Here is a 22,905-nt window from a genome sequence, read left to right as displayed (position 1 = left end):
AAAATTCCATCCTTCAATCCCTGAATATGTATGTATGTGTATATATATATATATTTATGTATACAGAGAGAAAGAGATAAAGAGAGAGGCGGCCTCAGGAAACCCAGGCCAAATTTTGCTCTGCACTCTCTCCCCCCTTCCCTTCCCTTCTCTCTGTAGCTGAACGTCACCGTTGGAAGAAGCTGTTGAGATAAATCAAATAGTGACACTTTGACGGCTTTACTTGTATAAGCAATATGGTTACCATATGGCATTGTTATTTATGAATGACAGCATAAATTGTATTACAAAGTCCACCGCGCTTTATTGGGAAGCTTCTCCCCTGCCTCTAACGTTTATGTGGGCACCTCCAGGCGGAAAAAGGTGCATCGAACAAAACTCGGCGGTGCTGCGGCAGACCCCATTTTGGGGGGGGGGGGAGGAGGGGGGAGTCCCACCGGCTCTGGGCCGGCTGCCGAGCGAGGCGCGCAGCGGGCAAGGGCGCGGGGCGCGCAAAATACGCGGCGTTGCGCGTACCTCGGCGGCAGAGCCGGGCGCGGGGGGGGAGGCAGCGGCTGCCGCTCGGCGGAGGTTCCCCTCCTGGAAACCAGCCTCCGCCTCCCGGCATCGCCACCGAGCGCGGGGTTTATACGGCAACTCCTTTTATACATATATATATATATATATTTAAGTGCAACTGAGAGAACAATAAATATTAATTGCACGAAAGCGAAGTGCTCCTTCCTGCTGCCCCCGCTCTTGCCTAGTGGTTTGGGTTTTTTTGGGGTTTTTTTTGTTTTTTTTTTTTTTTTTTTTTAAAGGCACTTAAAAGTTACAGCTTTGGCTGAGATTTTCATTATTTCCCCTTTTTCTTTTACATTACGCTGCCGGTAGAGCCTGACAAAGAACTTTTGTCCCGAAGTGTGTTTTACAGAGGGAGGCTACAGCACAACACATGTGGTCTTCACGGGTCATAGGTCGAACGGCCTAGAAGTGCCTCGGATCGGCACCATCAAAGGTAACCTGCAACTTAATATCCTGTTGATGAGCTTGTTGAATTTATGAGTGTCTGTGATACAGACAACGGTGCAAGTGATTCCGCTCAATTGGCCTCCTCTTCCCAGGCTGCGGGCTGGCCGCACGACCCTTCCTCGCCCCGCACCTTGTCCCGTTACTCCGGGGAGAAGCAAAGGCTGAATGTGGGGGGGAAAGACACCCTCCCCTTCTTCCCCCCACCCCCGGTCGGCCCTTCTGCCCCTCTTTCCTCGGCGAGGCTGCCTCCAGCCGCATCCCCCCTCGGGCAGAGCCTCCGGCCCCGTCGCGGTACCCTCGCCTGCCCGGGGAGAGGGAGGGAGGGAGGGAAGGAAGGTGTGGGGGGGCGCGGAGCAGCCCCCCCATCACCCCCGGCCCGGGGGGGCGGGTGACACCTCCCGGGGAAAGGGGCTAGAAGGTGAGGGTGGCATATGCAGTTTAGGGGAAGCAAGAAATTGCTCTCGGTGGTCCGTACGCCCCCACCTCACCACCCCCCCCCAGCTCCCTCCGCATCAGCAGGAATAAGAGCAGAGCAGTTTTAAAAGAAAAATTCGCAAAACTTACAAGGAGGGGAACGCTTTCCCGGAAAGGCTGATGTTTGCTGGGCAGGTCTGGCACCTCCAGAAACCTGTTGAGAAACTTCTTTCAATAAAACAGTTTAGCATCGACTTTGGGTGACCGCTTGCTTTCCTCCCTCCAAAGCTGCCGTTTCTGGTGGTGGCCCGGCAGGCGAGTGCGGGGCTTGTTGACGGTGCTCCTGCTCCCCCCCCCCCCGCCCCGGCCGCCCCGGCCCCCCCTCGCTCCCTTCCCTTGTTACCCTGTGACATGGGGGAAAGGGGTTTTGCGGTTCGGAGGGAAATAAAGCACTTCTTAAGAGGGACGGCGACGTGACTTTGAACTTGGATCAGCTCCTCTGTTTCCTGCAGAGAAGAGCAGGGCTGGAGCCCTGAAAGAATAGCCGAGAGCGGCCAGCCGGCGGGGGCTCCGGCTGGAATTCACCGCGTCCCCCCCAAAGCGCCCCGGTGCCGGCGCCGCTGAGCGGGCAGAGAGCGGGGCGAGGGGAGGGGGAGGCAGGAGAAGCAGGAAAGGAAGGAAAAGGAGGAAAAGAAGGAAAGCGAAGGAAAAGGAAAAAAAAAAGAGAAAGGAATAAAGAAAGAAAAGAAAGGGATAAGAGAGAAAGGAAGAAAGAAAGAAAGGAAGGAAGGAAGGAAGGAAGGAAGGAAGAAAGAAAGAAAGAAAGAAAGAAAGAAAGAAAGAAAGAAAGAAAGAAAGAAAGAAAGAAAGAAAGAAAGAAAGAAAGAAAGAAAGAAGAAGAAAGAAAGAAAGAAAGAAAGAAAGAAAGAAAGAAAGAAAGAAAGAAAGAAAGAAAGAAAGGAAGAAGAAAGGAGGAAGGAAGGAAGGAAGGAAGGAAGGAAGGAAGGAAGGAAGGAAGGAAGGAAAGAAAGAAAGAAAGAAAGAAAGAAAGAAAGAAAGAAAGAAAGAGGGAAGAGGAAGGAAGGGAGGAAGGGAGGAAGGAAGGAAGGAAGGAAGGAAGGAAGGAAGGAAGGAAGGAAGGAAGGAAGGAAGGAAGGAAGGAAGGATGGAAGGGGAAGGAAAATAGAAAAGGGGAAAGAGGAAAGAAGAAAGAGAAAAGAGGAAAGAGGAAAGAGGAAAGGAATTGAAAGGGAAGAAAGAAAGAAAGAAAGAAAGAAAGAAAGAAAGAAAGAAAGACAAGACAGAGGGAAAGAAAGAAGGAAAGAAATAAAAGACAGAGAGAAGAAAGAAGAACGAAGTGAAAATCCAGAAGGTAGGTATTTGTATGGACATTCACCTCTTTTTTCCTTTTTCTTTTTTTTTTTTTTTCTTCAAAACAGTATTTTTAACTGACAATTTTCCTGGACATTTTGGTTCCCTTTCTAATCTCAGATGTAGTAACTTCTTTTAAATTTTTTTTTAAAAACAAACAAACAAACAACAAAACTACCAAAAAGGTGTCTAGTTTTCTTATGATTTTTTTACTAATCTGGAGGATGACGACGCAGGAGTCCAAGCTTTCCTCTCCAACTTGGGCTCTCGAAATCCCCAGCAGCGGTGGAGGACGCTTCTCAGACCTCCGTCTCAGAAACCTTTCAAGGAAGGAAAATAGAATTTGTTCGCGGTCTGTCCCTGGGAGCCTGGGGGGTCAGGACAAGGACAGCATATGCTCCCAAGCTGCAGCCTGGGAAGGCGATATCTGGGGAGCAGACACTCCTGCCTGCAAAGACAGGACCGAGTGACGGCGTGGTGAAGAGGAGAGGGCTGCTGGCATCAGAGGTGTAGCTCTGCATTAATATTCAGTTTATCTTCTAATGCCCATTTCCGATTAGAAGGAATCCCGCTTCTTCCCAAATTAAATCCTCGCCTTGCTCAAAGAGTAATGTCCGGTACTGGCATATTTCAGCCACATTTCGGACAGGCTTGGAAATATTTTAACTATTTAGTGGCAGTGATGGGGAAAACCTTATTTAAACAACCCTAACTGGTGGGTAATGTTACCTTTTCCTTCCTTCCTTCCTTCCTTCCTTCCTTCCTTCCTTCCTTCCTTCCTTCCTTCCTTCCTTCCTTCCTTCCTTCCTTCCTTCCTTCCTTCCGTCTATCTATCTATCTATCTATCTATCTATCTATCTATCTATCTATCTATCTCTCGCTATAAAAACCCTGCTCGGACGCCAGGTTTGAGCTTGCCTGTGCCTTATGCGGGAATTTAATGCCGTGAGGAGTCACAGGAGCAATGTCGCAGGGAAAAATTCGTCCGCCTCTTAAAAAAAGCCCCACCAAACCCCACAAACCCCTACGTTTTGGGTCGCTTCTCCGCCAAGCACAGAGCCGATGGGGATCGAGACAGCAACGTGAAGTGCAGGACGGTTAAGACGACAAATGTTATGTCGGGTTTTAATTTTTACAAAGCCTTATTTATTGGCGAGCTGCTGGCCCCGAGATGATTATTTTTCAGCCACTACAAAACAAACCAAAGCAGGGGCCAGACATGTATTTACTGGAGGGGGAGGGGAAGGGGACTTGTTTGCTCTGTGTGTGTGTGCGGGTGTGTGCTGCCTCTATGCTTTTTTATTCCTGACATGTAAGAATCCGGTTTCCAAATAACAATGGCAGGGTGGGTTTTGGGCTTGGTTTTTTTTCTTTCCTTTTTTTTTTCTTTTTTTTTTCGGTTTTGTTTTTGTTTCTTTTTCAAGAAAGGGAAGAGACAAGGAAAACTCCTAAAGCATCTGCTCTCGGATGCACATTCACAACGCATGCAGATCGACTCCTCTGCTCCCGCACAAGTGGGTTTAAAAGCCCAAACAACTAGGGCGACCGTTCCCTCTTCTATTTTCATTTTTATTTTATTTTATTATTTTTTTTTTCCGCCCCGCCAACGTGACTTTTATTTGAATATTCCCCCCTTACTCCCTTTATATCGATCATGGCTTTAATTTGCTGGAGCCGAAAAGGGGCTGCAGGATGGGCGAGTTCCTCCCTCCCTTCTCCACCACCTAAAAAAAAAAAAAAAAAAGAAAAAGAAGGCAACCCCCCACCACCCCAACCCCCTGTTTATGTTTTAAGCCCCTCGCTTTGTTTGTTTGCCTCCCGAGGCAGGATCGCATGGCTAAGCGCACATCGATATTTTCCGTGCGTGTGGCTCGTCGCGCCTCTCCCCCCGCTCCCCCGCTTCCACGCCACCCCTTCCCCTCGTCGCGGGGGAGGCGGGGGAGGGGGAGACGGGGACACTACGGACACCCCACCAAAAAAAAAAAATAAAAAAGAGAAGCCGACGGCGGTGCCGGGGCTGAAGGCGGCCACCGGCGCCGAGCGGGGCCGGTGCGGTGCGGCGGCGGGCGGGGGGCCGTGGCGGCGGGGCGGGCGGCGGGGCGGGCAGGGCGGAGGGCGGCCGCGCCGCCATTAGCCGGTGGCCGGGGACGCCCGGATGGACGGGGCGGCCCGGGCCAATGAGCGGGCGGCGGGAGAGCGGCCGGGCGGCGGGGAAAGGCGGCGTTGGGAGAGGAGCCGGCAGTGCGGGCGGGGAGAAGGGAGAGAGGCCGGGGGAGGGAGGGGAGGGAAGAAAAAGAGGGGGAGTGAGGGGAGGGGGGGAGAAAAAATAAAAAGCCGCCGCCTTAGCAGCGCCCACCGAAATAAACAGAGGAGCGAGAGGGAGCCAGGGCGCGGGCGGAGCGGGGCTGCAACTCCGCCGCCCCGGCCGCGCCGCTCCAGCCCCGGCGCTCCGCCGGCCCTTCCCGCCCCCCGCCTACCCTCCCCACCCCCACCGCCGCCCTTATTGTTTTTAATCCGCCTCCGGCACCCCCCTTCTTCTTCTTCCCCCCCCCCCCACCTCCCCACGCCCCTCCGCGGCGGCGGGCAGGGGCGGCGCGGGGCACCCCTAACGCCCCCCCCCCCCCCCGGGGTCCCTTCGCTCCGTGGGAACCCGCGGCTGCAAGTTTTTTTCTCCGTGAGAGGCACCGCTAATGCCCGGCGGAGGATAAAACGAGAGCGGGGGCCCGGGGGCGGCGGGGGGCCGAGGCGGCGGGGAGCGGCGAGGGGCCGGGCGGGCGGGGGTCGGGCGGCGCTGACATCCCGGTGGCGGCGGAGTGGGGGGGGGGAGGCGGCGTGTGAGTGTGTGTGTGAGTGTGAGTGTGTGTGTGTGTGTGTGCCGCAGGGAACGGCGAGGCGAGCCTTGCCCCCCCCCCTCCCCGTCCCCGTCCCCAGCCCCGTCCCTCCCCTGCTCCCCCTCCCCTCCCCTGCCCGCCCCCGCCTCAGCTCCTTTAATACACTTTGGTTCTCCGCTCGCCTTTGGACTCTGCTCTGCCTGGCTCCGGATACGGCTCCGGCGGCGGCGGCGGCGGCGGCAGCGGGCCGGTGCGGGCGCGGGCGGCGGCGGAGGCGGGGGGACGCGGCGGCTGCCGGGGGGAAGCGGCGCGGAGCGGCAGCGGCGGCGGCGGCGGCCCCGCGCGGGGCCGGGCGGGCGGCGGCGGCGGCGGCGGTAGCGGGGCGGCGGCGGCGGCCCCGTCCCCGGAGCGGCGCGGACCATGCTGCTGGACGCCGGCCCGCAGTTCCCGGCCCTCGGCGTGGGCACCTTCGCCCGGCATCACCACTCGGCCGCGGCGGAGATGCAGGACCGGGAGCTGAGCCTGGCGGCGCAGAACAGCTTCGTGGACTCGGCGGCGGCGGCGCACATGGGCGCCTTCAAGCTCAACGCCGGGGCCCACGACCTCTCCCCCGGGCAAAGCTCGGCGTTCACCTCGCAGGCGCCCGGCTACCCCGCCGCCGCCCTGGGTCCCCACGCCGCCCACGTCGGCTCCTACTCCGGGGCACCCTTCAACTCCACCCGGGACTTCTTGTTTCGCAGCCGCGGCTTCGGGGACTCGTCGCCGGCCGGCGGGCAGCACGGCATCTTCGGCCCTGCGGCCGGCAGCCTGCACCACCCGCACACGGACGCTCAGAGCCACCTCCTCTTCCCGGGCATCCACGACCAGCACGGCCCCCACGCCTCCCAAAACGTCCTCAACGGGCAGATGCGCCTGGGCTTGCCGGGGGAGGTGTTCGCCCGGTCGGATCAGTACCGCCAGGTCTCCAGCCCCAGGACTGACCCGTACTCGGCGGCTCAGCTGCACAACCAGTACGGCCCCATGAATATGAATATGGGCATGAACATGGCAGCCCACCACCACCACCACCCAGGTGCCTTTTTCCGCTACATGCGGCAGCAGTGCATCAAGCAAGAGCTCATCTGCAAGTGGATCGACCCCGAGCAGCTGAACAACCCCAAAAAAAGTTGCAATAAAACTTTCAGCACCATGCACGAGTTGGTCACCCACGTCTCGGTGGAGCACGTTGGGGGACCCGAGCAGAGCAACCATGTCTGCTACTGGGAGGAGTGTCCCCGGGAAGGCAAGCCCTTCAAAGCGAAATACAAACTGGTCAATCATATCCGAGTGCACACGGGAGAGAAACCCTTCCCCTGCCCCTTCCCCGGCTGCGGAAAAGTTTTCGCCAGATCAGAAAACCTCAAAATTCACAAAAGGACGCACACAGGTAATTCGGGTTTCTTTCGGCAGATTTTCCCCCTCTGCCCGTGCCTATATATATGTCTATATAAACAGATAAGAGACTCAGGCAGAGAGATGTAAAATGATGAGAGTGATAAATTAAGGATCCCGTTTAATTTTTATTTTTTTTTCCCTGCTCCATCACACGGCTGCGTTTGTTTTGGTTTCTTCCCCGCCAGCATCCCTCTCTTCCCCCACCCCCTTCCCAGATTTCGAAAGGATATTTTCCTGATTTCTTTTAATTTTCGAGGTGAGCGATGTAGATTCGTGCCGAGGCTCGGCGGGGTCTTTCTGCGGAAAAGCAAAATACAGCGGGAACTTAATTCTGCCGTCCTGATAAAAGACGGGAAGACACATAAAACGCCTTATACATTTGCAACGTGCAACGTATTGGCGTGTAACTTCAGCGCTTGTGAGCATGGCTTTCATGTGTGGATACCGAGAGAGAGAAACTATATAAATACGTGCAAAATGCGTCATTAGTCCGAAATCCCGTTGGAAGTGGCAAAACGTCCCTTTCTGGGAATGCTTTCCATTAAATTTAAATGGTGTGAGCAAGGCAATAAAATTTTCTCATTTCAAAAGAAAAAAAAAAGAAGTGTTTTTAAAGTCTCACTCGAGAGGTGATTTAAGGTGCTTTTGCAAGAGTTTATTAAATTATGTAATAGGGAACAGAGGCTTTGAGGCTCGGCAACTTCCACCCAAATCAGGTGGAAGAGGGGCGAAGGAGCCCAGGCTTTCCCGATGGAAAATCGCCTGAGCCGAAGGGTAACAAAAATAAACGCATCCTCCCGCCTCATCTATTATTCATTTACTACTCCTGCCGGCCCGAACCGTGCCAGACTATTTCATAAAAGACGGCCAAATATTTTAGCGACTTCCACTCTAAATATTTACCCGGAGAAAGGCTAAAAATCTCCAGGCCTATTGTTTTCTCAAGTGCTGAGCCCGATGTGAGGTGCGAGACGAGCTTTAACAAGGTTTAAAATTTGAGAAATGTATTTGCATGAGATGCCCGCACTGAAGTCATTGTGTCTGAGCGGATGTCTTTAAGAAACAATTTAGGTGCTAATGGAATTTAATGTTAAATGCTTCCCTCTCCAAAGGCGGGGGGGGATGTGGAGTTCTCACCTCCAAATTACTCCCCGGCATTTGGAGTCCTGGCAGCCGGGCGAGAGGCATCCCTATGAAAATTAAATGAAGTATTTTACAGACGTTTAGTTTTCCCAGCGGATGCGCGTTTATCTCGAATATCCGTACACGAAACAATCTGCCCGGCCTTAAATCTGTCCGTAATGGTTTCCAGTTTAACAGGATAGCGGATTTGGTACCGAGGCGAAACGGCTCGATGCTGCTTTTTTTTTTTTTTTTTTTTTTTTTTTTAAATTCGCTTTTCTTCTTCAATCTCTGTCGGGGCCGGCCCCGGTCGAAGTAAAACCAAGCGCCCGAGAAGGGGCGGCAGGCGGGATGTGCCGGGCCGGGGGAGTGCCCGGACCGGCGGGGGGAGGTTTGGTAGGAAAATCCGGCGGGGGCCGGTCCTTGCCTCGCTGCCGGGCGAAGCGGGAGCGGCGCGGCCCCTCCGCGCCGCGGGGGCCGGGGCAAAACCGGCCTCTTGCTTTAGGAAGCTGCCGGGCGAAGCGGCTGGGAGCAGGGGGCCGGGAGAGGAGCGGAGAAAGAGGGAGGCGGGGGGGTGGGGGGGGGGAAAGCCCGCGGGAGCCGGGCGCGGGGGCTGCGCGGGGGTTGCGCGGTTTTTGCGCGGGGGCGGCCGCGCTCAGCCCCGCCGCTCCGCCGCTCTCTTGCAGGGGAGAAGCCCTTCCAGTGCGAGTTCGAAGGCTGCGACCGGCGCTTCGCCAACAGCAGTGACCGCAAGAAGCACATGCACGTCCACACCTCGGACAAGCCCTACCTGTGCAAGATGTGCGACAAGTCCTACACCCACCCCAGCTCCCTGCGGAAGCACATGAAGGTACCCGGCCCCGCAGCAGGCGGCGGGAGGCGGGAGGGCGGCCGCCCCGCACCGGGCGCCCCGTCGGGGCGGCGGGCGGCGGGCGCGGGGCCCGGGGGCGGCGGCGGCGGGCCGAGCCGGCGGCGGGGGGCGCGCCCGGGGGGCGGCGGCGGCCTCCCCGTCCCCCCTCCACCCGGCCGTGTTGCCTTTGCCCCCCAGGTGCACGAGTCGTCCCCGCAAGGCTCCGAGTCCTCCCCGGCCGCCAGCTCCGGCTACGAGTCCTCCACCCCCCCGGGGCTGGTGTCCCCCAGCGCCGAGTCGCAGAGCACCAGCAACCTCTCCCCGGCGGCGGCGGCGGCGGCGGCGGCAGCGGCGGCGGCCGTGTCCGCCGTGCACCGGGGCGGCGGCGGCGGCGGCGGCGGCGGCGGCGGCAGCGGCGGCGGCGGCGGCGGCGGCAGCGGCCACAGCGGCCTCTCCTCCAACTTCAACGAGTGGTACGTGTAGGGCCCCGCCGGACTGCTCTGCACGGCCCCCCCCGCGCCCTCCCCGCCCCGGCGGCGGCGGCGGGAAGGAGGGATGGAGGGAGCCGGCCTGCCGGAGACGCGCCGGGAAGATGCCGCCGCACCCGCTGGCAGCGAAATGACGGCCGAGCAGGATGGGGACGGGGGGGAACCTTTATCTCCCCACACCCCTCCCGCCTTCGGGCCTTTTTAAAATTTTTGTTGGATTTTTCCTTTTTTTTTCTTTTTTTGAGAACATTTTGAACCAGAAAAAAAAAATCTGTAAAAGTACGTGCTGAAAAACATAAGAGAATGAGTAAATAAATAGAGGAACGGAAAGGGGAGAGAGAGAAAAGGGGGAAAAAAACCTCCAACCCCAAACGCCACCAACACACCACCCAGCAAAAAAGCTTCTCAAGCCGGCGGAAAGAAACTCTCCCTCCGGAGCCTCCAGACAAAAGATCAGAGACTCAAAACTCCCCCCGGCCCCTGCGCCTCCCCGCCCGGAGCAGCCAGCGCCCTCCCGCCCCACGAACTCTGTACATAGCGGCCCTCTCCTTCCTCTGGCGAGGTGGGGAACGAAGTTTTCCTGGATTCTTGGTGTATAGAAGTTCGTCCCGTTTGTAAACCGCGGATTGGTCCCCTTCTTCTTCTTCTTCTTCTTTTTTTTTTGGTCTTTCTTTTTTTTTTTTTCCCTCCCCCCCCCGGAGAAAAGCGATGGACTTGTTTTCTTTTCTCCCGCTTCCCCTCCCCGCCTCCCTCTCTCCTCCTTTTTTAGTTCACCCCTTTAAAAAAAAAGTAACGTGGAAGAAAACATGGTTTCTTTTGTAATTGTGATATCTTGAATATTGTGTTCCTTTTTAAGAGGCAACTTGATTGTAAACTGCATTTCAACTATAGACTGGGGAAGAAATACCGTGCCAAAGTCTCCATTCTGTTATTCACAGACACACACACGAACAACAACGCTTGTGAATGTATTTTTTCTGTTAGCTGGGTTTACATGTGATGTTTTAGTGCTTTTGCAAGTTCAATTTGTTAGTTCCTGTTCGGAAGATTGTGAGGAAAAATAAACGTCGTGCCGTTAGCTTTTCCGTAATAACACCCTTCCTCCTGTAAATACCTGTTACCATATTTATCCATTTGTAATTAAATTATGGTATTAACTTGCTACAGAGGAAACAGTATTTATAAAGAATGTTTCTTAACTATAAATATGTACAATTGTGAGCATAAACTGTTTCAGATTTTTTATTTGAAGGTTTAAGTGGTTTCATCATTTCTTGTGATATGTTTTGAGAGTAATGCATACAGAAATATAATAAAACGTGTTGAAACTGCACGAGCTGTTTCGTTTTTATGCCAAGGGCTCTCTGAAACCTGCTGTAAAGCATGTGAGGGGCTGAGCGGCGGCTGCAAAACAAATGCTTTTAAAAAATCCGCCGGTTACTGGAACACGAGGATTTCTTCCAGCTGGTCTCCCCGTCCAGAAAAAAAAAATAAAAAAAAAAGAAATAAAATTGGAAAGTCTCTGGGCTAAAAGAAAAGGGCGAGTGTTTGCCTCTTCCCCGAATGACTTGCAAGGCAGGATCTCCTTCAGGAAAAGCTCAACAACGGCAAGATCGCAGCTCCCTTCGCCTTCTGCCTTCCTCGGGCTTACGCTCGTTCTCCCGGTGCCTGTGTGGCCGGGAGCTCATTGCTCCACGGGGTGACAAAGCCGGGCGCTCCGGGAGGAAGGTGGAGAGGCAATAGCCGGGCGACGAGCTCTGCGCAGGGCTGCTTCGAGCCGTAAATCGTGGCCTTCTGCGCCTCCCCGTATTTTTGGTAGCCTCCGTCCAGCCCTGGAGAGGAGAAAGTGGCCAAGCCCGAGAGCTCACATTTCCCTTCTCGTTTTTTTTTTTTTCTCTCTCTCTCTCTTTCTTTCTTTTCTTTTCTTTAGCCCAGGGAGCGGTTTGGGTTGTCAGATGTGTTCAGCGAGGGACCGAGGGCCGCCGGGCGATGCCTTTCCCGGGGTGCTGGCCCAGCGCCGTCGGGACCCGGCCGGCGGAGCCCCCCGTTTGGGCCCGGCAGGCAGCGGCTCTCCGGGTACACCCCGCCGCACCGGGACACCCACGGCGAGTGTGACAGCAGCCGGGAAATCGAGGAAAAAGCTCGGCCTTGCCAAGCCACCGAAATACGCCCTGCGAAGAGGCAGCGCTGTGAGCTGGGCTCCGAGCGCCCTGCGGTGGTTGCGCTGCCTTCAGCGGCAGCTTGGGCAGGCGGGGAGACCCCTTTGCTCCTCACACCCGGCCGACCCCATCGCCACCCCCCCGGGCCAGTCGGCTGTTTGGGTTTTTCGAGCTTTGTCCCCCTGTTCAAACAGCGACAGAGGTGTCCCAAGCCGGTGCGGGGGAGATAGGCGGGGAGATGAGGGTACGCGGAGCCCTGCTCGCTTCTGGGGTGAGGTGGGGGCTACCTACACCCAGGGGGAGGGGAGGAGGGAGGGAAAGACCCCCCCCTGTCCCGCCGCTGCCAACGAAGTTTCGATGCGGAGCGGAGACGGAGCTTCCCCCGTGGCCGCGCCCCTCCCAGCGCGGCCATCCCCGCGCACACGGCAGGCTCCCCGGGTAATCAAACGGCTATTAAAACCTAATTTATGTTCGGTAATAATATTACGCCAAAAAAATATTTATTAAAATCATTGGCATATGCCGCCTGCCCCTTGGAGAGATCCGTGGGAAATGCAGCGGCGAGGATCCCCTCTTTGTCCTGTCGGCCTCCCCGCAGCCGAAAAACTAAACGTGGGGTCCCGCTTCAGAGCCCGGTGTGTGCTGCCAGCCCCTGCCAGCCCCCGGCTGCCCAGATCCCCTCCCGGGCCCGGGGGCACAGGGGCAGCCCTGCCTGAGGGTGGCGAACCCCGCTCAAAACTCACCCCGGTGGGCTCTGCCCCGGCCGGCGAGAAGCGCCCCGGAGCTGGGCTCCCCCTTCTCCCTCCCCTCGGAGCCGCTCTGTCTTCGGGGGTGCCCCAGGGGTGATCCCCCCCACCCCACCCGTCCTCGACCTCCGGTAGTGGGGATGTGCAGAGCAGGCGGCCCCCCCAGCCCAAAGGCGGATCGTGTGGCAGCAGGGGCAGCCTCGCTGCCTCCGGGCAGGGGCGCCTCTCCTCCGGCAGGGCCGGGGAAGGGGCCGCGGCGTCCGTGGCCGTCAGCAAGCCCCCCCCGCCCCCCCGCCTTCCCTGTCCTCCTCGGGCTGGCCCTGAACTTGACCCTGGCCTTGGCGCATCCAGCCCGCAGCCCCTCTCCGCCCGCCTCCCCCGGGCCCTGACCCCGGCCCGGCCCTGCCACGCTTAAGGGAGAGCGGTAATTCATCGGGTTCAGGGGTTGGGGTTTTTTTTTTGGGGGGGGGCGGGGGGGAAGCCAGAACCCGCCTCGCAGCCTTGTGCGCGGGTGGCCCGGGCTCAGGGACTCCTGGCCACGAAGTCCTCCTCTGCGCCTCTCCTGCCCCCTCTCTTTCCTCCCCTTGTCCCCTCTCACCCCAATTTCCCCCCCCCCCCACCTTTGTCTCTCACACTGAGCCTGAGCTTTCCAAACCTCCCTGCCCCGGCCCTGAAGGCAACCTGCGGACCAACCTGGAGTGCAGCTGGGGGCTCCCCCGACACCCCCGTCCCCTCATGCCCAGCCGCAGCGGGCGGCGTACTCCCGCACCCCCCGACGGCGCTGCCCCGACGGCTCTCGGGTCGTCCTGGGCCCCGCTCCCCTCGCCGCCGGTGGGCAGTGGGGGACACGGCGCTGCCCTCCCGCCGGCAACCCGTGCCCGGCTGCGGCAGCCCCACTTGGCCGGCTCTCCTCCAGCGGCGCGACTCTCCGTTTACCGTGAAAAAACCAGCGTGGCGTGGTGGTTTAAATTTTTATTATTAGTATTATTATTAATCATAAAATTCTCTCCTAACTCTGCCTGGAGACCCCCTGAAAAGACAGAGTGATTTCCCTGGGAATTGTTCTCTCCTTATGCGCTCCTCCCAAGCCAAAAAAAAATAAAAATTGAGGGTCCCTCCATAAAACAAGATGTGCTCTACCCCGGGCACCCGCAAAGGGAGCGCAGCTCGTCGCTCGGGGCTCTGCCCTGCCTTCATCTGCCCCCGCTGCCCGCACCCAGCGAAATCCTCTTCTTCACCTGGTTTGGCTGCTCGAGTGTCTTTGTGTTGCAGTCGGTGGTGACAAAACAAAAAAAAAGCAAAACAACCCCAAACCCAAAGGCAAACCAAACCTCCCACCAAAGAAACAGAGATGACAACAGCCCAAACCGAAATAAAAATAAAATACGGCGGCTCTCGCCCGAAGCCGAGCGCGGAGCGGCTGCCGAGCCCGGAGGTGCCGCCGGCGGTGCCGGTATCGGCGGGGCTCCGCAGCGGGCAAGGGGCTGCCCCTGCCCGGCCAAGCCCCCGCCGCGGGCAGCCGGGGGGCTGCAGCCGCTCCGCTTGGCTCTGGCCAGACTTCCCCAAACCCCTAACAGCCTTTTAAGTTTCCCCTTTGTTTTCAGAAACTCGTACACGTTTCCTGCCCGCTATGAAGACATAACAGGCTCCCCCAAACCTCTCCCCAGCCACACGTGCAGGCTGGACGTGCTCCCGGGCACAGCGAGGTACGTATATTTTTCATCTCCATGCATGGTTGGGTTTTTTTTGTTGGTGTTTTTTAATCTCGAGAGTCGCTTTTTTCCTTTTTTTTCCTCCCTTCTTTTTTCTTTTCCCCCTTTTTTTCTTTTATCTTCTGTTTTTTTTTTTTTTCCCCTTTTCTTTTCCCGCGAGACAGCCGGCTGGGGAAAGAATCGCATTTTACCAGCGGAGCAAGCAAAAAGTATTGTCCCACCCTGCAGGCCACTGTGCCCCCCTCCCTCCCCAGCTGCAGTTCCTCCCCAGTGGTTTGGGTTTTCTCCCTTTTCTTTTTTTTTTTTTTTTTTTGCTTGTTTTTTTTTTTTGGCCACGATCAGGCTGGAGGGTTTCTCTGACTTTAATATTGGGGAAGGGTGGGAGAAAAGAAAAGAGGAAGGAGAAGAAGATCGGGGGAGGGAGGACCTTCGCCAGAGGTTTCATGTCTTTATTTAATAATACTTCAAAGTGGCTGCCCTGCTGTCGTCCCGAGGAGAGGAAGCGCGGCACCACACGGACCGCCGACCCCACTTCCTCGCAGGGCAGGAAACACGAGCAGATTCCCCCCGCGTCCCTCGCCCGTGGCCCCAAAACGCTTTCCAATGCCGCCCGCGGCGGGAAGTGGGGTCCCCGCGGGGCGGGATCCGTCGCGGAGCGGGCGCTTCTCCCCACGCCGTCGCCGTCACCCCACGCGTGGCAGCCCAGCTGTTGCGTCCCGGAGGAGGAAAGAGTCTCTTCTGGTGCTAAAATAAAAAATAATGGGCAACAGAAGCGGGGGAAGGGGGGTGGGAAGTAACCCAAGCGCCAGTAAGCGGCTGAGCGGGCGTTTTACACGCGCGGCACCGCTCCTCGCAGGGCGGCCGTGGGGTCCGCGGGGGGACCCGGGGTACCCGACCCGGGGCAGGGGGGGTGGCCGCCGCGGGACGTGGACGACCCGACACCCCCCCGCGGGGTTCCGCCGGCCGCGGGTGTCGTGGGGGAGCGGTGCCGCGCCCCCGGCCACCGCGGGTCCGTGGGTGGCCGCGGCCGGGGCGTCCCACGGGGCCGGGGGAAGGGGCTCGGTGCGGAGGGGCGGCGGAGTCCCCGCGGGAGAGAGGGGGTCTGTGCGTGTGTGTGCGCGCCCGTGTGCGTGGGTTTGGTCTGGATCTCGATATAAAGCAGTTTGCTGCTTTATAAAGAAAAAGAAAAAAAAAAAGAGCAATTTTCCTTCCAACTTTTTTTCTCTTCTTTTTTTTTTTTCTTTTTTTTTTTTTTCTTCGCCGAGCACTAATTCCTCTGTGTGGGCAAACAGCCCTTCTCCTTTGATTCTTAGTCACAGCCCCTAGATTAAATCCCGGTTTTAATGAGAGCCGTGGCTGTGGCCGCATTAGGTGATGATAGTTATGAAGACGATCTGACCTGTTTTGATGAAGACGATCTGACCTGTAGGGAGAGAGGGAAAGGTCAGCCACATGCAGTGGCCAGATTTCTGCTCGTTCCCGGCACATGCTGCTACAATATTGATCCGTGGAGAAAGATAAACATAAAAGCTAGATCCTATGTCCTGAATACTAATGAACGTGCCTTCCAGATTTTAATTGTTGTTGACTTCTGATTTCCACCGTAAACATTTGCTGACCTCTGTAGGGCGATTTCCCCCAGTTTTGTTTTAATTTATTTTCTTTTGTTTGATTTTATTTTGTCTTATTTTGTCCTATTTTATTTATTTCGTCCCCCCGATCACCGAACCTCTCTCCCCTTGGAAATCTTTCCAGCAAGTTACTTTCCCCAGCAGCCAAGGCGCAACCCCCGGAAAGCCACCGCCCGCATCTCGTTTCCATGAGACGGCGCAGCGAAGGCAACCGCTGCTGGAAACGGGGAAAGCTCTTCTGAAAGGCGGTATCTCGACCTGGGGATCCACCTTTCGCATTTCTGCTTCATTACTCCTTCCATTCCTTCGCAGCTTAATGCAACATCGGAGTTGTGGGGTTTTGGTGGGGTTTTTTGTTGTTCGTTTTTTTTTTTTTTTTTTCTTCTCTCCCGCACCGTGCGGAAAAAGCAGCAGTTAAGCTGGAAGAGAGCTCTCTCTCTAAAGCCTCTTCAGTTTCCCAAGTGTTCCCAGACTGGATACACCTAGGGTAGGCAAGGAGAGAGGGAAAAATGCCGTTGTCTCGGGGAAAGAGGCATTTGTAGAGGCTCTTTCCCCGTGCCCCCGCAGAGCAGCCCGGCGAGGCAGGCGGAGGGGGCTCTTTTCGCAGGGTTTTCCCTGCAGTGGTAAATGGTTCAGGATCACTCGCTGCCCCCGGTTGCCTCTTGGAAATTTTTATTTTAATTATTATATTTATTTTCTTTTTCTTTTTTCTTTTTTTTCTTTTTTTTTCTTTTTTTTTTTTTCCCCTTCGAGATGGTCAAAACTAGCTGTAAATCGGGCAGCGCAGTCAATGAAATAGCTATCCTCAAACACGCGTTTCAAGTTTCTGTTGCTTCGCGGACGACCTGGAGTAAGCACCATCGAACTATATAGGGGCAATTAGATATATCAGGCTGACATTTAAGAAAATGAGGGAGATATTAAACTCTTAATTCCCGTCATTACAATAATTTTCATGAAGGGAACTTCTAAAAGATTTTTTTTTCTCCCTTACACTTTCCAGTCTATTTTTTAACCCCTGAGTGATTTACTACGTAAGTAATTTTAGAGGATACAGTTTACAGCTTGAGTTATTAGACTGAACACCTCTGGCTGACACCACAACACCTTTTTTTTCTGCCTGCAGCTGTGAGTCACAACCCCATTTTCATACCAAACTGCTACACATTCCTTTACAATATAGACTTCCTTCTTGCAAAGATCAAACATGCTCCAGCCAACGTGTTTATTTTAAAATACAGGAAAATTAAAACTAAACATGGACTTAAAAGAAAAACAAATGCATAATTTCTTTCCCTGTTGTCCCTCCTACTAAAATAAAATAAAATAAAATGAAATTAGGACGGAACGGCGTAGACGGCTCCAATAAAATAATACAGTGACAGAGCCAAAACGGTTGATTTTGACTGGAACAGGAACGGATCCTTCTGTTTGCTGTTATTTATTTATGTATTATTGTGGCTATGGTTTTAATTATATGTGGGAATGTCAGGCCAAGATGCTGTAACCGTAGCCTCCCTTTAACACACTTTTCCTATTTGTTTAATGCCAGCGCTACAAGGCTAGAACAGGCACCATAAGGAAAATGGTTTCAATATTCTGTTTAAGAGCTTACAACAGGGAATCCCGGAATTACAGGAAAACCTGCAGGCCTGCTCCGTGGAGGTGCCCGGTAGGACCGGGCGGATTTCGTGCTCCTCGGCAGGTTTCGGGGTGCGGGGAGGGAGCGGAGGGCGGGGTGGGGGTGGGGAGTTGCGGGAGGGAGACGTGCCCGAAGTCATTTCTACCCAGCAACGCGGGATTTTGAAATCCTCCTCGCTGCTCAGCGGCAGAGGCACTGGGATGCTTTTTCATTTTAAACAGGGTGAAGGCAGATTTAATCTCAGCTCCTCACGGGAACTGCTACTGTCTACTCCTCCAGTGACCCCACTCGGGTTTAAGCGGGGGGCTTCGATGCAAGTCCTTTTTCCATTCCCTGGGTTGTTTTTTTGTTTTGTTTTTTTTTTTTTTTCCCGCCGGGGAGGATACCTGGTCGAGCTTGCGTTGCCCATCATCTCCCCTCCCACCCCCTCTACTCTCTCCCCACGTCCTCGGAGCGATGCGTTAGGCAGGGGAGCGGGACATACCTGCCCGCATTTCTTTACCTTTGGTACGCCTACAGTCGAAAAAGATTATTTTAAAGAAGAAAAAAAAAATAAAGAAAGGAAAAGCAAAGCGAAGGATCATTCGCTTTAGGAAAGAGATCAAACAACTTCCCCTCCCGCCCCTCCAAATTATCCCCGATCCAAGCGGCTCCGCAGTGCTGAGAGAAGGAGGCGGCGAACTCGCACCGCTCTCCGGGGCTGCGCTCGGGGTGGAGCAGGACCAGCGCCTTTCCAAACGGGGCCACCGCAGGTCCCCTGGCTCCCCCGGGTCCCCTGGGCTCAGTTCCCCCCTCCCCGGGCCAAGGGCTCTCTGACCGTCGCGGCCCGACGTGCACCCGAAAGTGAAGGCAAGAGCGGGGGGTTTCCCGTTTCGGGCAGGTACCGCCGCTGCCCGAAACCTCTTCGCTGCCTGCCCGCACCAGCCCTGAGCGCTGCCCGACGTGCGCACCCGCTGCCCGCCCCTCGCCGCCGCCGTGCCTTCTGCCTGCGCCCTGCCTGTGCCCTGCCTGCGCACCGTGGGGGCAGCGACGCCGGGTCGCGCAGCATCGGGGCGCGGGGAGGTTTTCCCGATTTGGACAAAATACGCTGGCACAAGAAGGAGGGCTGCGGGTTCCTCCCTGTCTCCAACCCCCCTTTCCCCCCAGAAAAAAGGGGGGGGGGGATGTTATCGTTTCCAGCTCTTAAATAAACGCCTTGGACTTGGCAAAGACAATGAAGAAACCCACGGAGGGCCCGTTTCCCGGGTGGAGGTTGCCGGAGCCGCCCGGACGCCCTCGCTAAAGGGATTCCCCCGGGTCTCCGGAGGCTTGCGGAGGCGCCTGGCTGGCCCACCCCCTTTCCCCCCCGCCCCCAAAGCCCGGACGGCAACGGCGCTGCAATCCCCGACGGGAGGTGCCCCGTGGGTGCCAGGGACCCGCTCGGCCCCCTGAGAACAGCGGACCCCCCCGGGAGCCTCCTCCCTGCGCACCCGTCGGGGGCCGGACCCTACACCCATCTCCGCGCTTTCTGCACAGCAGCAGCAGCTCGGGTGCCCCGAGGAATTTTTTTGGGGGGGGAGTCTGCTGCAGATGGGGCTGTCGGGGCTCTGTATCCTGGGCCTCCCCCTGTTTCACCCGGCCCGTGCCTTTCCCTTAATGGGTTCGAAACAAACTGGCGCGACACCCCCGCGTCTCCCCTTCTCAAGGTGCTTCGTGCGTACGCGTCTGGCAGGGATGCGCCGAGACACTGCCCGCCCCGGTCGGGGAGTCGGATGCTCCGCGGCCGACACACGCCGGCTGCCTCCCGAGAAGCAGGAACCGAACCCTTCTCGGCGGGGTTGTAACAAAAAAGGGGTAGCTGCCTTTAATTAAAAAGCACCGAAGATTCACTGAGGCAAGGGGAAAACACGGGTCCAAGAGGTGTCCCCCCGCCCCCCCCGAAGGCGGTTTGACTGGCAAGTCCTTCGGGCTGCTCCCACTCGCCCTGAGGGGTCCCTGCTTCCCCGGTATCGGGGTGAATGAACCGTAAAACCCCAGATTCAGGTCTTGCCCCGGAACCCGATGAACACAATTTTGCAACGCGACGAGGAGCTTCATTTCTTTTATTTTTTTTTTGCCTGTTTCATCCCCCCCTACCCCCGCCCCGCGGGAAGCAGCTCCCCTCGGCAAGTTACGAAGGGGATGTGCGTCCTGGCACTTCCAGGCTTTGGTCACCGAGCCCGGCGACACGCAGCTCTCCAGGCACGGGGACAGCCCCCGCAGAGCGCCCAGACTCCGCGGCGAGAGGCGCGGAGCCTCCGCCGGCGCAGCCGCCTGTCCCATCCCCTGCTTCTGCCGCGGCGGGGACAGCGGTGTCCCCCCTCCCCACACCGGCCGTGCAACCTGCCGCCCTGAATGTCGCTGCCGGCCGAGACGCAGGACTCCCACCCGCGGTACCACCGAGTGAGGGGTGCCTGAGCCCGCTCCGGGGCACCGGGACGTTTCGGGTGGCGTTTCCCCGTGCCCGGCATCTCGGCAACACTTCGGCAAACACCCGCCCGTGACGGCCTTTAAACGTCCGCCGCGCTGGGGACGCACGGTGCCCTCGGGCTTTCGGGGAGGCTGTCCCCGCCGCTGGGGCGACTCCGGCAACGAGGGGCGAAATCCCCCGGGTCTGTCCCAGCGCCAGCTCTCGGGAGGGACACGCAGGGCACAGGCACACTGTGCCAGCACTTTGTGAAATGTTCCTGGCCGGGCTCCGCAGCCCCCGGGTTAATCCCGGCCCTTCGGCCCCTCCGGCGCTTGCAACCGGAGGGACATGAGCCGCGGCTCCCTCCCAGCTGGTGGCATCCCCCAGGGCCCCCTCCGTAGTGCCCCCGGGTGCTGGGAGCTCCTCGGGGCGCCTGGCTCCCGCCGCACCCCCGGGCGGGTTCCCGTACGCGCCGTCGGAAGAAGCAGCGGGCAAGAAACCTCCGGGAAGTCCCGGAGGGGTCCTGCGGGGGCCGGTGCGGTGTCCCCCGCCTCGGGGGCGGGGTGGGGGTGGGGGGGTGTAGGAGATGGTGGTGGCATTTGCAAGCACCGCGCCAAGAAGCAGCGCGGAGAGGGGGCTGCCGGGCTGGGGGTGCCGGGGGCTCAGCTCAGGTTGAGGGGCCGGCCCGGCGGCTGGAGCCCGGGGCCACGGAAACCAAAACACTTACAGCACATCTGTGAGGCAGCGAGAGAAGGGAAGAAGCTGTCTTTGTTCCACTATTTTATTTTTTTTTTTGGATAGGCAACATTCACGAGCCCTTCCACATTAATACCCTTTAATTTTGATTTCCACGGCTTACGTTTTCCAAGTTTTCCAAGGGCACCCACGCGGGAACAACCCATGCAGCGTGTGGGCTTCTCCGCTGCCAGCTCAGCAGAGGCTCTGGGCAGCCCGGCCCTCTGCGCTGGCTCCGGCTCCAGCTCCCACCTGTCCCACTCATGCTAAAATGCCCATGGAAACCTGCTGAAAACACAAGTAAGGTTAAAGAATGATGCTCCACTGCACAAAAGGTACTGTAAAATGTAATGGTAATCTGGTACTGGAACAGCTACTCAGAAAAACACATTTTCTTTGTCTACACAGTGGCAGTGAAAGGAGTGACAGGCAGAAGGGGCAGAAGAAGAGGTGGAGGTGCAAAGAACGAGCTTCAGGGTCAGGTTCTTGCTTCCCAAGCAAAAAAACAACCAACCAAGATTACCAGCCAAAAGAAATCTCATATATTTTATTTGCCTTCCATGGACTTGTATATTTAGCACATCTTTTATTGTCCCACTGCACTTCCAGAAAGTTGCTATACCTTAGCCTGAAATCACAGGCTGCAGTGTGAGATTTTGGCAACCTTCCTTCTGCTACAGCTGTTAAAGGAGATTTAGCCTCCAGCAGAATTCATTCATCCCACCACTTATGCCAGATATTAAGTGACTAACTCAGCTGTTGGGGTGGTTCTTTGGGCAGCCAAAATGATCAGCTCCCATGTGCAGTCCACTGGAGATACCACGAAGCCAGACCGACACTGACGCACCAAAAGATCAGCCAATTACACGAAGCAACATGAAAGTTACATCACATACAGCTCATATCAGTTTTGCTATTACCAAAGAACAGCGGCAGCTATGTGAGACAATGAAACAGCAAAAATTCTGGTTTTAGCCCAAGTTATAGGCTTGAGCATTGAAATTAATGAGTACCTTAATTCTTCACCCTAATTTCTGCAGGAGATGAAGCAATGGATGTCATGTAGGGATTTTTGTCTTTAAAATATGTTCCTTTAATACCCTTAAATAATAATCCTTAAATGCATTACTTGTTGCCTTCACAGGGTTTAAGTGGATTTTAAATAATTCCTAGACATCGTACAGTCCCTCTATGGATAAATACCTTTTATCCTCTGTACCTGCATGTATTTTACTAAGCAAGTGTCATGGTGGGGTGCATTAGAAATATCCAGATGGGCAACACCAACATCTGTGGTACTATCAGGAGCTGTGGAAGAGATAACTGCGGTGTCAAGCGGCTGCGGTGGGGAATGAGTAGCAAGAACAGATGAACTTTAAGAGCAAACAGACCATTTTAATTCAATATTCCAGAATGGGAAAGACAAATAGAGACACCCCAGCAGAACTGTTTTTGAAGACTGGTTTCTATGAAATCTCAGTAGTGCTGTGGGCATATCCCATTTGCTTGAGAATATTTACTTTTCTGTCGGTTATTTGAGAGTCTTTGATGTTTGCTCAGCTGACCCATCCTGATTTCTTGCCCTTTGCTGCCCGTAGGCACCTTTTGTCACTGCATGCCTACATGCTTTATAGCCAGCCTCCACATGGCTTAGAGCTGTCTCTTGGGCAAGCCGGACAAAATGGAACCTCCAGGTTTATTTCATCTGATTCGAACTGCTGTCAAGGCAAGGGCCACACTCCGTATCTCAGGGACTGAGTTTTAAAAATCTCATGGGCGTAGAGCTGGTAAAGAACAGAGCACTCAATTGCCATGTATTTCCAGTAGGTATTTTTGCCTCTTCTTAAGGCTGAATTTTATGAAGACTCACCCCATCAAATTCTACCCCCAAGCTGTGGTTTGGTTTTACACATGTCTGTGAGGCAGTTTGCCTTCTACAAAAAACCCCAGTGGTTTTAAATCTGGTATGATTGAGTGCTTGACTGTGATTGTTGCAAAAGGGACCTGGAGTTCAACAGAGAAATAGACAATCAAATTATATCTTTCCAGGATATGTCTTAGTAAAATGAAAATGTTTATATAAACAAGGGAATTTGAGTTTTTTTTTAGAAATCTGTAAAATTTTTTTTTTTAGAAATACTGAACTTGGTAAGACTGATTCAGCTCCATGCAAGATTGTCCTTTGACACATATCCTCATTCGTATTAAGCAGAAGAAAACTGGATTTTAGGCTTCTGTATCTATAGAATTAACAGATTAGTGACCAAATATAAATCTTCCACCAGTTCCTCCAAGCAGATGTCCACACCACAACAAATACCGTGAGAAGTG

General features: G+C 55.6%; 1 protein-coding gene across 1 annotated transcript; it reads left to right on the top strand.

The window, feature by feature from the left end:
• Positions 1 to 6,047: 6,047 nt before the first annotated feature.
• On the top strand, positions 6,048 to 11,194 carry ZIC2 (Zic family member 2). The gene is made up of 3 exons (XM_074562188.1): positions 6,048 to 7,053; positions 8,870 to 9,033; positions 9,232 to 11,194. The coding sequence occupies exons 1-3, from the start codon at positions 6,048 to 6,050 to the stop codon at positions 9,514 to 9,516; spliced, it is 1,455 nt and encodes a 484-aa protein (XP_074418289.1). The 3' UTR covers positions 9,517 to 11,194.
• The last annotated feature ends 11,711 nt before the right edge of the window (positions 11,195 to 22,905 follow it).

This window comes from Larus michahellis, chromosome 1 (genome assembly GCF_964199755.1).
Source record: "Larus michahellis chromosome 1, bLarMic1.1, whole genome shotgun sequence".
Lineage (NCBI taxonomy): Eukaryota > Metazoa > Chordata > Aves > Charadriiformes > Laridae > Larus > Larus michahellis.
Note: the sequence above shows the minus strand (reverse complement) of the source record. Positions and strands in the feature narration are given on the sequence as shown.